Source organism: Aythya marila (assembly GCF_965140915.1).
Source record: "Aythya marila genome assembly, chromosome: 12".
Lineage (NCBI taxonomy): Eukaryota > Metazoa > Chordata > Aves > Anseriformes > Anatidae > Aythya > Aythya marila.
The window spans coordinates 10,174,270-10,190,131 of record NC_139053.1 but is presented as its reverse complement, the minus strand read 5'-3'; the positions used below and the strand labels follow the sequence as shown (position 1 = coordinate 10,190,131).

The 15,862-nt window shown below is 37.7% G+C and overlaps 1 protein-coding gene across 4 annotated transcripts in view; it reads left to right on the top strand.

The window, feature by feature from the left end:
* RSPRY1 (ring finger and SPRY domain containing 1) overlaps positions 1–14,674 on the top strand; it is a 34,817-nt gene extending 20,143 nt beyond the window's left edge. For all 4 annotated transcript variants that reach the window (XM_082770014.1, XM_082770015.1, XM_082770016.1 and 1 more), the window contains exons 6-16: positions 1,462–1,588; positions 2,989–3,047; positions 4,111–4,177; positions 4,872–5,003; positions 5,893–6,008; positions 6,593–6,736; positions 7,767–7,878; positions 8,859–8,961; positions 10,467–10,619; positions 12,985–13,089; positions 14,051–14,674. In XM_082770014.1, coding sequence (XP_082626140.1) covers positions 1,462–1,588; positions 2,989–3,047; positions 4,111–4,177; positions 4,872–5,003; positions 5,893–6,008; positions 6,593–6,736; positions 7,767–7,878; positions 8,859–8,961; positions 10,467–10,619; positions 12,985–13,089; positions 14,051–14,147 — 1,215 coding nt within the window. In that variant the 3' untranslated portion in view covers positions 14,148–14,674. The remainder of the gene's footprint in view (positions 1–1,461; positions 1,589–2,988; positions 3,048–4,110; positions 4,178–4,871; positions 5,004–5,892; positions 6,009–6,592; positions 6,737–7,766; positions 7,879–8,858; positions 8,962–10,466; positions 10,620–12,984; positions 13,090–14,050) is intronic.
* The last annotated feature ends 1,188 nt before the right edge of the window (positions 14,675–15,862 follow it).

Here is a 15,862-nt window from a genome sequence, read left to right as displayed (position 1 = left end):
GGACTTGGCTGCGAAATAGTTGACCTTAAGACAGAGGGAACAAGATGCCTCCTTCTGGGGTTACTCTGAGGCCTCTTTCTTGTGCAATCTCCTTACAGCACAATGAAGTGCAAGGAGTAACAGCTGTAGGATCTGCAGGTCATGTGCAGCCTAGTAAAGTGTCTGTTCACTTTTTGCCTATTCAAAGTTTAAGTCAGTGCCCAACTTCTATTACAGCTAGAGAACAGTAGCAAGCTGTTTTTAATGTTATTTTGTTACAGTGGGCTGTAAAGTCTGTAGAATTAAAATGGCAGCACAGTAAGCTGTTTAGACTAAAGTCTTTATTTAACTCAAAGTAGTTGATCTCTGTGAAAGTTCTAATAGTGGCTAAAAGCAGTACAGGGTATGTCAAGAATCTAATTTTAGTTAGGCTTTTCCATCCTGAGTCTCTAGTGCAGTCATCCTTTTCTTTTTCGCTTTCTTTCCACTTACTGTCAGTCCTGTTCATCACTTCTGTTTTTGTGGCTTTTCTTTTGGGGAAAATGACTACTATTCTGTTATCACCGTACAAATATCAGTCAAGTGAAGAAAATTAAGTGTGGATCAGAACACAGCTCACAAAGCATGTAAGCATCCAATTTTGGCAGTACTGTTTCTTTATTCAAATGGCCTTCTGATGACTTCAATATGAGAAGTACTATTTTAATTATATCATAGCCTGAGAATATGCTGTTTATATCTGAATCAGCTGAAACTTTTATGAAGTCTGGAAAGTTGAGGGGAATTTGAACATTTGGGGGGGCAGGGTTCTCTGTAGGATAACTTGGCTCTAGATTAACCCCTACCTACCCTGGAAATGAGGGTTGTGAGCTAGACTTATCTTGAATTTTATCCATACCATGCTGTCTGAATGAAGCAAGTCAAAGCATGGCACTTTAAATTTATCAGCTTCATTGTTATTGTGTAGTGTGACTATAGGACTATAGAAAGATATTTATGTTCTGAAGGATCTGTTTATGACATCTTGTGAAGCTGACAGCATCCTAAATTGTTGATGGGGTTGTGGGCTTTCTTTGGCAGGTCTCTTTAGTCCTGAATTATTTATTCAAGAAAAGGAGTGAGTTTCAGGGCACTTAAAACTGATTAGGTAGCAATACTGCCATAGCTGCTGAATGAATACTAAGCAAAGAAATAATACCGAAATCCTCTTGCTATAGGAGCTCATATATGTCTGAAAGCATCCTATAGTTGTTAATCCATCAACTTGAATGGCCAACAATCTGGTGGCAATTTTAAAGTTACAACTCTTGGGAATATTGAACTTCTTGTCCTATCTTTTCTTTATTATATTTTTCTTTGATAACATCCTATGTTGCCTCTAATGTGATGGTGATTTTAATAGTATATTGTAAAAAATAATTTGTAGTATACAACATTACTGACACAGTTTTCCTGAATAAAGATTTGATTTTTCTTTTTCAGGATGCGTTACAAAAGCTAACTGAAATATTAAACTTAAGTGGAGCTGCTGCTTGTCAGGATGCTTGTCACCCTGCCAAACATCGGAATACAACTGCGGTACTGGGCTGTTTAGCAGAGAAGTTAGCAGGTAAAGTGATGGGATTATTCTGAAAGCTTGCTAAGCGCCTATTGCTTTAGCACCCATGGTGCAGACAACTCCAGAAATGTTTTTTAGAACCAAATAATGTTCTTCAATTGGGGGGATATTTTGTCTGACAGGTGTGACCAATTCTACTCCTTAATTAAAATGTTAGATTCAGCCATCAGTCACTAGCTTGGGTCTGAATGAGCCATTTACAGTCCCAGGTAGTTGGAAATTAATTATTTTGATGTTTGGTTATCAATTTGAAATGCATATGTTTGTGGATTGACACTTATGCTTACAATATGTGATTTAGCCCTGGTAATTGGTCTTCTCTCAGCATTTACTCTGGCCCTTTGAGAATTGCTGTGAACACACAGCTCTTTACTGATTTAATACTCCTGCCCATTGACTAGTCTTAGAGGCAGTGGAGAAAGATAGAAGAAAGATGCTGTTGCTGCTAAGGGTGTGTTTTCTTGTAGTTAACTGAAAATATTCACTGCTGTTACGTAGAATCCCAGCAACGTTGTTTTAAGGTGATTTTTCATATGGAACGCTTTATGCCCTCTTACTTCCTAGTACCCTGCTGGAAACTGATGATTACATTTCCTTCCTGCTGATGGTCATCTTTCTATGTAGTTTTTAGCTTCTCCTCTGAAAGTGGACAGGAAAAGGAAATGAAGAAAGTGATTGTTTGGTATCACCTAATGGTTCTTAAAAACATAATTTTAGTATTTCTGTCAAAGTAAAGAACAAGGACAGGAAACATTTTATGTTGTAATACTTTCACTTTCTTGTTATAGTAAGTCACAATGAGATCCAATACCCTCTTTTTTTTTTTCTTAGTGACCTTTGAACTTATCTCATTGCAGTAGCTCACACAGAAAACTTGGTAATGTGATGGTGGAGTCCACAAAATTTATTGGAGTTCAGAGATATTAGAGTTTGATTCCCTTGCAACTCTTTTGATTAAGCAAGCAACATTTCAGGACAGTTTTGTTAATTGGCAGCTTTCCACGGGGCTGTTGCAAATTGTATGATTAACTATCAAGTAGGCTATATTAGACACTTAGTTTTGCTTATTTTGAACTACTGATGAATGGAGCTAGTCTTTACACTTTCCCTGTGGAAGTAAAGGGGAGCCAGACTCTTCAGAAAAAAGTAAAGGGGAACCAGACTCCTAAAAAATAATGAGCATAAAAGTGTTAAGCAGAGGCTGATGGAGTCTTATTTCAAAAACTAAGTGTGGCTAGAAATGTCTCTCTTTATAGCAGGTAAAACAAATGTTTGTGATTGTAATAGTGTAGTTATTTGTATAGCAAATATTTGGAAACAATATTTCTTCTGTGCAATGATGGATATATGATAGTTCCCATGGATGGACTTAATTTATGGTATTTTTACAGGTCCTGCAAGTATAGGCTTACTGAGCCCAGGCATACTAGAATATTTACTTCACAGCTTGGTAAGTGTCTTTGATCTTAATGTATGTATCTTGTATAGTATCCATACATAGCAATTAGAATGTTTTTGCTTGTTAGTTTTTCTGATTATTGTGAAAGGTTAGTTTAAAGAGTTGAGATTTAAGTTCAGAAAGGCCTAATGAAAATATTCCCCCCCAAAAAAATAAGGTACCTTGCTGCTACTTTTGAAGAAGTAATTCTGCCATTTGGTCTAGAAATGCCAGGCTTCTATTCAGTGCTCTTGAATCAGTGCTGAGGGCTAATAACTTAAAGGCAATTCTGATTCCACTTGTTAGGTCAGTGGCTTAGGTCTGGCACTGATGCATGTTGAAAAGATGGCCATTTTGAGGAGTCAGTCTAATATTCCTGGTTGGTTGACTTCAAGCTATTTGTTATGAACTCTTGGAAGGTGAAGTGAAAACTAGCACACCCTGTTTTGTACTTGGTCTGTTAGTTACATTTACTCTATCAGCTAGGAATGCTACTTAACGAAAGTACATCTGTGTATCCTGTCCCTTTCTCTCTCCATGCTCTCCCACAAACCTCCCTATTACCATGCTACATGAAGACTTTTCTTGTGTAGGGAACTCTGAAAACATAAGCATGAGATGAAATAATTTTCTAATCTTTTCTGAGAGAATTGAGTTTCTTCAGCCTGGAGAAAGAGGAGGCCAAGAGGGATGTTATAGCTCTCTAATGGCCCAATAAGAGGGTGTGGAGAAAATGGAGGCAGGCGCTCCTCAAAGGTGCATGTTTGGACATGAGGTAAAAGGCACAGGCTGGAACATAAACTGGAGACGTAAGGAAGAATATTCCATCATGACGGTGGCCAAATATTACACCAGGGTGTTGCAGTGAGGCTGTGGGTTCTCAACCTTTGGAGATACTCAGAAGTTCATAGGAAAGGCCCTGAGCAGCCTGACCTATTTGAACCAGCTGTAGACAGAAGGAGGGACTAGATGACCTGGGGAGGTATATTTCAACTTAAGACATTCAGTGAGAAATAGCTCTTTGTACCCTCTGTCATGTATTTATTAAATAAATTTTATTTCTACCCATATTTAGAATTTCCAGTCTCATCCGACAGTGATGCTTTTTGCACTAATAGCACTGGAGAAGTTTGCACAAACAAGTAAGTATTGGCCTGATACTGCTCTTAATGGTAATAGAATGGCTTCTGCTGTGTGATTGTCACTTGTTTCATCTGATTACATTTGTTGTGAGTGTGAGAGACTGGAGCGGTAGGAACAAAAACATGGAAGAGAAATGTTGGTGCACTTGCAGGTCAGAAGAAATAGTTATTGCTGTAGTTGTCACCTACCCCTTAAAAACCTTGAGATTTTTCTGGAACTCGATACAGTCTGCATCAGTTAGAAATAGCTGCATAAAGACTTAAGACATCAAGGCCTTTGTTGCTGAAAGAAATCTATATTAAACAGATGAACAGCTATGATTGGGTGTCTACAGGCGGGAAAAAATATTGATATAACTACACCCCCACCCAGAAACTGAAGAGATTTGCTGAAACTCAGTCTGTCTTTATGTAACAATTGCTACATAAAGCAATTTACGCTACGTGAAACGAAACCTTTGGGAAAAAAAAATGTATTGAGAACAACCATGGTTTAATTGTCTATTGATGGTGTGGCTCCGTACAAAGAATTTATATATGTAATTACAAAGTTAACTTTATGTCTGCTTGGGAAAAGAACTTGATGCTGTTTGTAATGCTGTTTTTTTCCTATTGCATTTACTCAATGTTACTCTTTTTAACTAAACTTACTGTTAGTTTATAGAAATCATTCTTTTTTGCTTTTAAATTGCAGGTGAAAATAAAATGACAGTTTCTGAATCCTGCATTAGTGACCAACTGATCTTGCTAGAGAAATGGACGGATCATCCAGACTATTTAAAACGCCAGGTTGGATTCTGTGCCCAGTGGAGTTTAGACAATCTGTGTAGGTATAGTAAAGGGATAGATTCATTTAATATTAAGCAATTCTCCAAAGGCATAGAGGAGTGCTTTGCATTTTGCTTTGTATAAGCTCTTTTTATAAATATACCTGACTACATTTGTAACCGCTATCAAAAGAAAAAAAAAGAGGTGAATATATCCAGACTAATTGAATGGAAAATAAATTTTGGCAAGGAAAGCTTTTGTGAAAGGAAGTGGCTTGTACTCTGCAAATTGGGACTGGAATGAAACTACTTATTTTAACCATGTTTCCTGTAGCCCACATTTCAGCAGAGGTGCCAATTAGCTAAACAGTGCTAGCTCTGTGTCTGGAACAGCTGGATTACAGATGATATCATGGTGGCAGTCACTACTGTGATCTTAGGCCGGCAGGGCATGGTCCCAAAGATTCTTTAAAGACACTTAAAGAAAATGTTCTTCTGATTAAGCATGAGAAGTAATTTGTCAAATCACTTTACTAGATGCGTCCTTTAGGATGACTAAAAATCATAAAATTCACTTGTTGAGTTGTGATTTGGAGGGCCCAGTAACTCCAAGGGCCTTATAGTTTCTAATGTGTTTTGGGACTTCTAAAGATGGAGAGTGACTCTTTGCTCAATCACATAAAGACATGACGAGGGGGAATGGTTTTAAACTAAAAGAGGGGACATTGAGATTAGAGATTCTGAGGAAATTCTTCCAGAGTTCTGATGTTTAGAGGACATTTAACAGTATCATTGGAAGTGATACTGTTTTCATGGAGGCAAAATGTCAATATTTCATTCAGTTATGCCAAAAATGAACTGTGTCCCAATGCAATCAACTGTCAACATATGAAAGGTTCAAAATGAAGCTTTACTGCAGCAGTGATTCAAATTACTTTTATTTTGCAGTTTTAAAAGAAGGCAGGCAGTTCACATACGAGAAGGTTGACTTGACCAACATTAGGGCTATGCTGAACAGCAATGATGTCAGTGAATACCTGAAGATCTCACCACATGGATTAGAGGTAGGATGTCACATCATGGCTTTGAATGGAAAAAAGTCTGAAGAAAAAGATGGGTTTTAACTACTTTTTTGGCTACTTGCTCCTGTGGTTTCCTAGAATTAAACTTCTCTGCCAGCTTTGTATAGTAAGCTTACTTTATGATGTTACAAACCTCTGATCAAGCTGACCTCTGTTGTAGAAATGTTCATAGTAGTGTCTGTATTCAGAAAAGTGAAGGTGCTTGTCAGCTCATTTTTCATTCATTTAAACTAAAACTGGTCACCAAAGTCTAATTCCTACTTCTTGTCCTATCTAATCCTGAGAAGTACGTAACAGCAGGATCCTTGTCTCAGCCATATTTTTGCTTCCCATGTTACTTTGTTTCTCTACTTTATAGATGAATTTCCATGTAACAGTGAATACCTTTAAGTTCTTCCTACCAAATGTTACCTAACAGCCCCTGACTAAGGTGCCTTACCCACCTTGGTGCCTTAGCCTAATTGCGCTGGTGTATTCTTACACATGAGAAACTTGGTCCAGGAAAGGAAGGAGCTTATTTAAATGGTTGTTTTGTAGAAAATTAACTTCTGGTTTGGTTTTGGTAGGCTCGATGTGACGCCTCATCCTTTGAAAGCGTTAGATGTACATTCTGTGTTGATTCTGGAGTCTGGTACTACGAAGTTACAGTAATTACTTCGGGAGTGATGCAGATAGGATGGGCTACCAAAGACAGCAAGTTTCTCAATCATGTGAGTACACGTGGTATCAGCTAGATGATAATGTAACTTCAGTATTTCTCTACTTCCAACAGCTATGAAAAGAATACTGGTTATTCTGTGGCAGTAAGTGTGCACTTCTTTCCTTCAATTTTTCTGTACATTTGCAAAAATTTACTTATTTTGAATGTAGAGATGAGCATTTATACTGCTTATTTCTGATTATTATAGAAAGTCATTCTATAGCTGTCAAGTTATACTGGAATTACGGATGGTGTAACTTAAACAAACAACCCAAAAAAACTTCACAGACCTGTCCTGGGCACAGGCATTGATATTGAGTGTAATGGAAACTGTTTGAAATAAAAGGCAGTGTGTCCGCCTTTAGAATACTAAGAGGCTTAAAAGATTTTTCCCAATTACTATAAATGAGATTGGTGTGTTTATGTTTTTCTTCCTGCTTCCTGCTCAAGGTATGAAGACAGGAGATGTTACATCTGAGCTGGATGATTCCGTTGCAATGTTTGTTTTACTGGTGGCTCAATACTGATGGCATATAATTCCATCAGGCTTATACCTGAATGAGGGCGGCTGTCACTTGACAGGGACAGAATGTGACACAGCTAGTGAAGGGTCTATGGGACTGTTCTTTGTGCTCCGTGTGTGCTGGTGATGTTTGGTTATCTCATGAATGTCTATTACAAGCCTGATACTGGGACTTCAGGATAGGAGAGAAGTTGCACTCTTGTTGACTTCTTAAGCTACAAAAAGTTAACGTAATTATTTGGCTACTAGATCTGTGATCTTTAAATATAGGACAAGTTAGTAGACAATAGAAGTTGAGCTCATACAGTCTGAGAAATATTTCAGGGGGTGAGAGGGAGGTATTGTCTCCATCAAACTCCTTTTGATGTGAAAATGAAGCCAAGACTTCATTTGAAAAATGATTTTCAAGGGAAGAGATGGATGGGAACCCTTCCTACTCTTGGATGAATGGTTTAGCTGAATAAAAATAAAACTTAGCTCTTTTCAGACTGAAATACTTCCTTTTTTTTCCCTAAAGGAAGGCTATGGTATCGGGGACGATGAATACTCCTGTGCATATGATGGCTGCCGGCAGCTGATTTGGTATAATGCCAGAAGTAAACCACATTCCCATCCCTGTTGGAAAGAAGGTATTTGGTCCTGTCTTGTGCTTTTTGTCCTAACTGGATTTCTGCACATGGCTTGTCCTCTCGCAGAAATCTGGAGTACATAGTATTTTAGTGGCATGAAATAATTTTTGATGACTGATCCTGGTGATACTAAATGTTGAATAATTATGCCTGTGCTGTAATTTGTGCTATTAATTTGCAGTGTTTTAAAGGTACAAAACAGGCACCATGCTCTTGTTCCACCACGTGCATAAAGAGGGTCTTGTTAGTTAAATGCTCTTTATTTTCATAGGCAGAGTATGAATTGTAGCACCAATTAAAGCTGCTGGACTTCTTATTGGACTTTTCCTGGTATTTGTAGTGCTAGGAGAGAATTGAAATGATTCTTTCTGTGTTGAAACAGTTACTTAAAAGAAAGAAAGAAAAAAATCTATTTTAGAGATCAAGGTTAAGGAGGAGTTGTATAGTCTTACTTGCTTTAAATTCTTGGATAACTACTTGGACAGCAAAGCTGTGTTCTTGATCTTAGCTTTAAAATCTTGGTAGGGATCTATGTGTAAGCAATGCTTGTGTAAACTGTACCTTCTATTAAAATTTTCTCCCAATTTCTGGCTAAATTAACACATCTCTCAAATACATGGCACAAGCATTTAAAAAACTTAGCAACTATGTGTTCTGAAGGTATCTTCAACTGATGTTAAATTGTCCAAGACAGATGGGAAAAGCAGCTTTTTTTTTTTTTTTTTGCTGGCTTTGGCTAATGCTCTGCAGTACTCCTGCAGCCATGTAATATTAGTGCCCTGGCAGACTAAAATACTTTTTTTATTATATTGTACTGTTTGTTTCTGCTAGTTACTGCCTGTACCACCTTGTGCTGTGTGCTTTCAAACAGTTCCTTCTTAGACAACTCAGAGTGAGATGTGATACTTTAAAGTAACTGTTTCAGCTATTGTCATTTAACATAACTGAACTGTTTAAATTATCTTTATTTTGCATGTAAGGAGACACAATAGGATTTCTACTGGACTTGCAAGAAAAGCAAATGATCTTCTATTTAAATGGAAACCAGCTTCCTGCGGAGAAGCAAGTATTTTCATCAGCTATGTAAGTATGCGTTCACTTGGAATAACAGTGGCCTGTATGGATAATAGTTATAATTATGTGAAACGTTTCCCCTTTGAAGTGTAAATTCACATTTGCTTACCTGAAACAATCATTAAGCAGGCTTCCCAAATGAAAGTTGCTTAGAAATTTAGTGACTAGGATAACATTTTACAAGTGGATTTCAGGGTCCAACCAAATGCTTTAGAGTGCAGGCTCAACCCAAGGTTTTGTACTATCACACTGTAACAGCACTGAGGTGATACAAGGTTGTAGCAGAGATGAACAAACGTCTAGTAGTGCTTGGGGAACTTCTGATCTTTTTAAAAATAAAAGCCTTAGCCTTGTGAATTCTGAGGAGTGCATAAGAGCTTGCTGCAGTGCAATGAGGCCAGATCCTGTAGTAGTGCACTGAATATTTGTGGGAGGATGTCTCTAACAATACTACTGGAAACTGTTAGACTTTTTTTCGATCTCTGTTAAAATTAGTTCGTGCCTAATTACTCTGTCATGGAGAAGGTGAGCATTTCAGCTCTGAAAAGGTAAGCTGGAGTGATACTTGAGAGAGGGTTTTTATACAGCTTAATTAAACATTAGTACAGTAATATCCAGTTAGAAAGTATTGTAATGATTTCGCTTATGTTTTCTCATCAAAGTGAAGTTCCAGGTACAAGCCAGATAGTAGCACAGCTTTGAAGTCCAAAATATATTGTCTATTCAGTTTGTAGTGCTGTTTTTCATGCGGAGTATGGCATTTATTACACTTAACAGATTTTGTTACATAACTTAAAATTAAGGTATTACCCAGCTTGGGTTCTTTCAGTAAATAAAACTGAAAGGAATGATAGCTCTGGTGTTCTTATAAGGTGTCTGTATGGCTGTGATGAGGACAGCTGGCCCAAGATAATCCTGCAAGGGCGAGGAGAAGCAGATGGACATGGTGCTAAAAGAGCTCACAGACCTGAATTTGTCGTGTGCTAGCTATGTGCATGGAACCTGTACAAGTGTTACGAGTTCCCCAGAGCAGTGCCTGATCAAATAAAGCAGCAAGGAGTGGTGGACATCTAGGTGTCCCTCACAGCTGCTACTGTGCTTTGCAACTCCACTAAACAGCAGGTTTTTTGGAAGGAAAACACTGTGCTGAAGGAGAGATCTGAGCGGATCAGTGTAAAGAGGATCAGGCTGTGGCCTGTTAAGATGTATGTGTTTGCTCTTAGTGTAAAGTGCAACTGTTCCTAACTGTAGAGTAAGCAGCCTTTATTGGTTGACTTGGGAGTAAATTGTCAGATAAATTCTGACAGTAAATTCCAAATCTGAGAACTAAAAAGTATGAGTGACTGAGACTGGATGCGTTAGAGATTTTTCTCCCAGGTAGCTTTATTGAATCTCTATTGAAGAAAACAATCTTTGTTTCAGGGTATTTTTTTGTCTGGTAATAGAAGTGCCATGTCTGGCAAGGTCTACTATTGCTTTAAGTCATCCTAAAATGTGTTTTCCTCATCTTGCAGATCTGGCTTTTTTGCTGCAGCTAGCTTCATGTCTTACCAACAATGTGAGTTCAACTTTGGGGCAAAACCTTTCAAGTACCCACCATCAATGAAATTTAGTACCTTTAATGATTATGCCTTTCTGACAGCAGAAGAGAAGATCATTTTGCCAAGGTAATCCTTCTGTCAAGTATGAGAATGTTTGCATATAAAGAAATTAAATAGCTCACTTCTGAGTTGCATAGTCTTATGCTGTACTTACAAAAGCTTTGTTTTATGAGGTCGTGCCTCCATATGCCTTTCAGAAAAGGATTAGACTATAGGCTTCAGTGCAACTTAATAGGTAGAGCAGGGGATAAGCATCCAAACACCATTACATTAAAGTAATTGTTTGCAATATTAAGATAATTTAAAATTAACTACTATTGCACATTAAACTATTCATACTAAACATACCTCATTCTGTTGAACAATTAGGTTTGTTGAGGAGCCATAGTTCTAATTAAAAAGGGTGTCTCACTTAAAAATGACCTAATTTGATTTTGGCAGTGCGAATGTACTGAATGATTGTAAGGCTTGAAGTTGTTGGGCTTTTGGGGGGAAATTTTTATCTTCAACGCTTATGAATGCTATCAACAAAGGTTATTCAAATTTTCAAGTGCTTATCCACCTAAATATAAATCCAGCCAGACAAAAACAGATTTGGGTAATTTTTTCCTAAACTTCCTGTATTTCTGGCGGGAATGAAATATAACAGCTTTTCTAGATTTGGTCACCAGTAATTAAATTTTCTGGAACACAAATAGTAACAGGAGAATGGAGTGTATTCCAGATTTCCAACTTTGTCTAAAGATGGCCATCTAGACTGATGCTTATATATATATATTGTTGAAACATTCTTTTGTTTCTTTTAATTAGGTTGGAGGTGCGTATCCCTGGCTATAACAAATTCAGAGATAGATAATCCAAAACCAAGCTGATTTTTTTCAGTGAATTAGGTACTTAAGTAACTTTAATTTTCTTTTTTTTAAAAAAAAAAAAAAAACCTACATCACTTATGGATCTGAGTCTCATGTTGTCAAAGCTTGATGCATGTGATACTGAGTTCATGCAAAGAGCAAAATTAAATCCAACCTCCAAGACCATTTACATTTCCTTGTAGCCAAAGTAATTCACACCTGCTTGACCCTGCAGCTCTTTTGAGAGTCTGATTTAGTTCATTAAGATGATTAAGAATTTAACATTCTTGATCAGCCCTTTGTTCACAGTACCTAGTATCATGCTCTAGATGAGGGGTTTTGTAGTTTTTAGTGTGTGCTGTAAGGAGCTGATGATCAGGTGCGATTGACATCAGTGTCACCTTGGCACTGGTCTCGTGGTGTTTCAGCAATAGCTGCAAGAACTCATCTTTGACAAGTAGAAACGAGGAGAAACTGGCTTCCTGTTGAGTTCTGACTGGAGAAATTTTGCTTCTTGGATTGAAGCTTATTTCAGTACTACATGTGATAGAACTGAAAGACTCTATTCAAATTTGGACAGTCTTTATATGGAGGAGATGATCTTAGCTTACACAATCTAAACTGTTTGGAAGCTATAAGCTAATCATAAATTACAAGATTGCTTTGATCTTAAAATGGATAGGAAAAAAGCAAGGGCCAAATTGGCCGCAGTTATCCATCATAGGAATTAACAAACTTTTATAGAGTTATATTGGATTTAATGCTGTTAATGTCAGGACGCAGTCTGGGCTAGACACTTCACCCTGCCACTAACCAGTTTTGATTAGCATGCATTTGAAATCTGAAATATCATATTTCAACAAAGGCAGGATTCCTACCAGTTTCTGGCCAGAAAGTGATACTAGAGCAATGTCATGTGGACTTCTTTCTTCTTTAAACACACTTGACAAAAATTTACATTCCTCATAATAACAAGCATGATTTTTTTACACATACACTCATATGCATGTGTGTATCATATATGATATTTATATATGCTCATATCTTATATATTTACATATAAATACACAATGAATATACATATATACAGCTTGTATACCTGAACTATTCAGGGTCTCCTTTGTATAACATAAATGCTGGAGAGAATGGAGTGCATGTCGCATCTTCTGTTGTGGCAGTTGTCACACTGGGTTTTTGGTTTTCTCATTTGTCTTTTTCTAAACTGTGTTGCAGCATTACAGGGTTTCCAAGCTTCACTGATACATACATGTAGGTGTTATTTTCCTCATCTGTACTCTTTAAAATACAGATAGTAAACAGTTTTATGGAACCATTTTTGAGAACAAGAACAGTAATCTAATGCCCTCTTTGTCACTTTCTGACAGACCAGAACAGGGAGTCATACTGTCCTGAACATCTGTGCTAAGTTTCTTTTTTGAATAGTTTTTGTTGTTTATCAGTGCTAGTGTTGAGTAGTGCAGATAAGTGTTGCGTTGGTCTTGGTGCGATACTCAGAATTGTTATGAATCTGTCATTTTTGAGTAAAACTAATTGGGGGGGGGTTATGGTTATTTCTGCAGACACAGGCGCCTGGCTTTGTTGAAGCAAGTGAGTATCAGAGAGAACTGCTGCACACTTTGCTGTGATGAGGTAGCAGACACAGAACTCAGGCCGTGTGGACACAGGTAAAAAGCATTTTAAAAAAATGTGTTGTTGATATGCAGCTTAAGTGAGATTAGATACAGTCCCTGCTTATCTAGATTTACTCTCTAGTTTACAGGAAATAACTCATCCCTTTAAGGATGTGACTGATGGCAGTTAAACATAGATTTACTGTCTGCCTTCTCCACCCTGTCCCCAAACAGGTTTACACCCCAGCTGTGTGTGTCTGGGGTTAGAGAAGTACTGTGACTATGTGCATATGCTGTCCTTGGGCAAGGGACATAGGCATAAGGGACATAAGCAGAGTGTAGCCAATTCCTTGATCTCAAGGGATTTGCTGAGTACTGGCTTAGTACTAGTGCTACAAGATCCAGATCATGTGCAGGGAGCAAAAAACTCATGTATCCAAATATTCATTAAACATTCAATAAATGGATTGTCTCAAGTCACAAATACCTTTTTAAAAGATAAAAATGGGGCAGCAATATGAGGAGTACCATAGCAGGCCTAACTGGGAAGTTAATCCAACAAAATCCACTCCTGTAGTGTTTTTAGATCTCTCATGGGAGCAGTCTTGCCATGGGTCTTCCAGTCTGGATGCCACAAAGTTTAAAAAGAACAGACATGTTCAGTGTGCCTCAGCCAGAAGTTGAGACAGATTCATGCAGGCTCTGGGACTCTTATTCTCCAAACCAAAGCAAATGTTGAGATGAACAAAAGTGTTCAAGTGTAATCCTCACCAACTGCATATGCAGTTTTAGGTCTGTAAGATGCAGAGCAGCAGGACCTCTTCTCAAAGCCCGTGGATCCACAACACCAGATTTGCAATTCCTAATCCCCACACTGAAACACTTATCTTGATTGCTTTTCTAGCAGGCTAAAGAAACTACTTAATGCTTGGATTTTTTTTTTTTTTTTTTTTTTTTTTTTTTAAGTTTTTCACATTGTGAATACAGGCTTTAACTGTTCTTCTTTCTCCTCTAGTGACCTGTGCATGGAGTGTGCCTTGCAACTGGAGACCTGCCCTTTGTGTCGACAGGAGATACAAACCCGAGTCAGACAGATCTCTCACATTTCATGACACGTGGAGAAATACCACAGACTTGTTTTTAATCAACTCCAACCAATACCGAAAGGGGAAAGCATCTCTAACCAATCTTTACGCACATAGAACCATAGCCACGGCCAGATTTCATGCTAAAGTGTAATCTGTTTATCTTAAAAATGAAATATTTTTAATAAGCTATTTCAGGTTGCCAGCAATGTGAACTGGTTTCAACAGTAAGGAAAGCTGGTAGTTCAGTGTGTTACGGCTATTGGTTACTCCAAGGAAAAGCATAGGAGAGCATCTCTCTTCCACCCCCTTTCCTTTTCGCCTGTCACAAGTGCTGAAAAAATTTGCACTGGAAGTACAAATACAATGCATTTTAGAAATAAGAGAAAGCATCTCCTAAAGCAGGGCCATTCTGTCTTGTGCTTGAAAGTCTCTATTTTTGGCAGAAGTCAGTACAAAAAAAGAATGCCAATGTTTCTTGTTTAATGTAGCCTCCTGCTGGTCAGAGACTCTGTATTTTCCAACAGTGGATATTAAACTGCTCAAAGACTTGATCTGTACACAGACTGGTTTGAAAGGACAGTGTGGAGACTATAAAGAAATTCACATTTTAATAACTCGGTGATTCCAAAGAAAGTTCTGATTTGTTTTTAACTGTTAAAAGATTGGTGGTATTTTCAAGTACATAATATTTCTGATGATTTTAACTTCAATACCCACATTTTTTTGTGAGGATATAATTTTCAGGAGCTATTATTAACTAATTATAATGCTGGACTGGAATTAATTTGATATTCTGGGTATTTTTTAAGGTATCTGCAAACATCTTTTCTAATCAGTATTGTTTTTGAAAGTTATGTTCACTTTGGAAATATTGAGCTATCTTAAAGGATTGGAGAAGAATTCTGAGCCAGTTTATGTGAGGGGAAAAATGTTACTTGGAGAGCAAGTTCATTCTTACTTTGTAACTCTGAAAATGCACCTTGATTGCCATGTGTCAGTCCTGTTCTGATCAGGTTTGGGGCCACGCTTTGTATTTTTGGTAGGGATCATATGGGGGGATCTCTGCTCTACTTCAATTATACATTTGTGACATTTGTATGTTAAGGATGTATTTCAGCAGGCAGCTTTTGACTGTTTTATTTCATTTCGACAAGGAATCAGGGTTTGCACCTAGTGTTGGTGAAGTAGCACAAAAGTCAGTGGAATTATACTTATTTTGCACCAACTGAGGCTATGACTCTCTTACAAGGCTTGTACAGGTTGCTTTTTTTTGAAAATTATTTGGATATATATCGTAGAACTCTATTCATTCACACACAGTTTACACCAGAAACATCTCCCTTCTTGGCAGTGATTCGATAGCAGAGATTATTGTAATGAATTCTCATGCTGGGATGTATTTTATTTTTAAAATCTTTCTATCATCTTTACTGTCAAGTACTAGCAAAGCAAAACTGAGGCCTACTCCTTACGCTGAGTACCGTTGCTTCCTACTGACCTAAATAGAAACTGAGAGCACTGCATGCCATGCAGCTCCCCCAGTCAAGCTGCATAGCAGCTACTTTAACGTTCTACCTTTGTTAACTTCAGGGTGCTGAGTTTCCTCTACAGGAAAAGGGGGGAAGAAGTCTCCAGAGCCTCAACTGTGTTAATTAAGAAAAGGATGCCAATAACTTTCCTATTATTTTTTTTTTCCAACTGCAGGCTAAGTCTTGCTTCTTTTTATTAGTCTTTGTTTG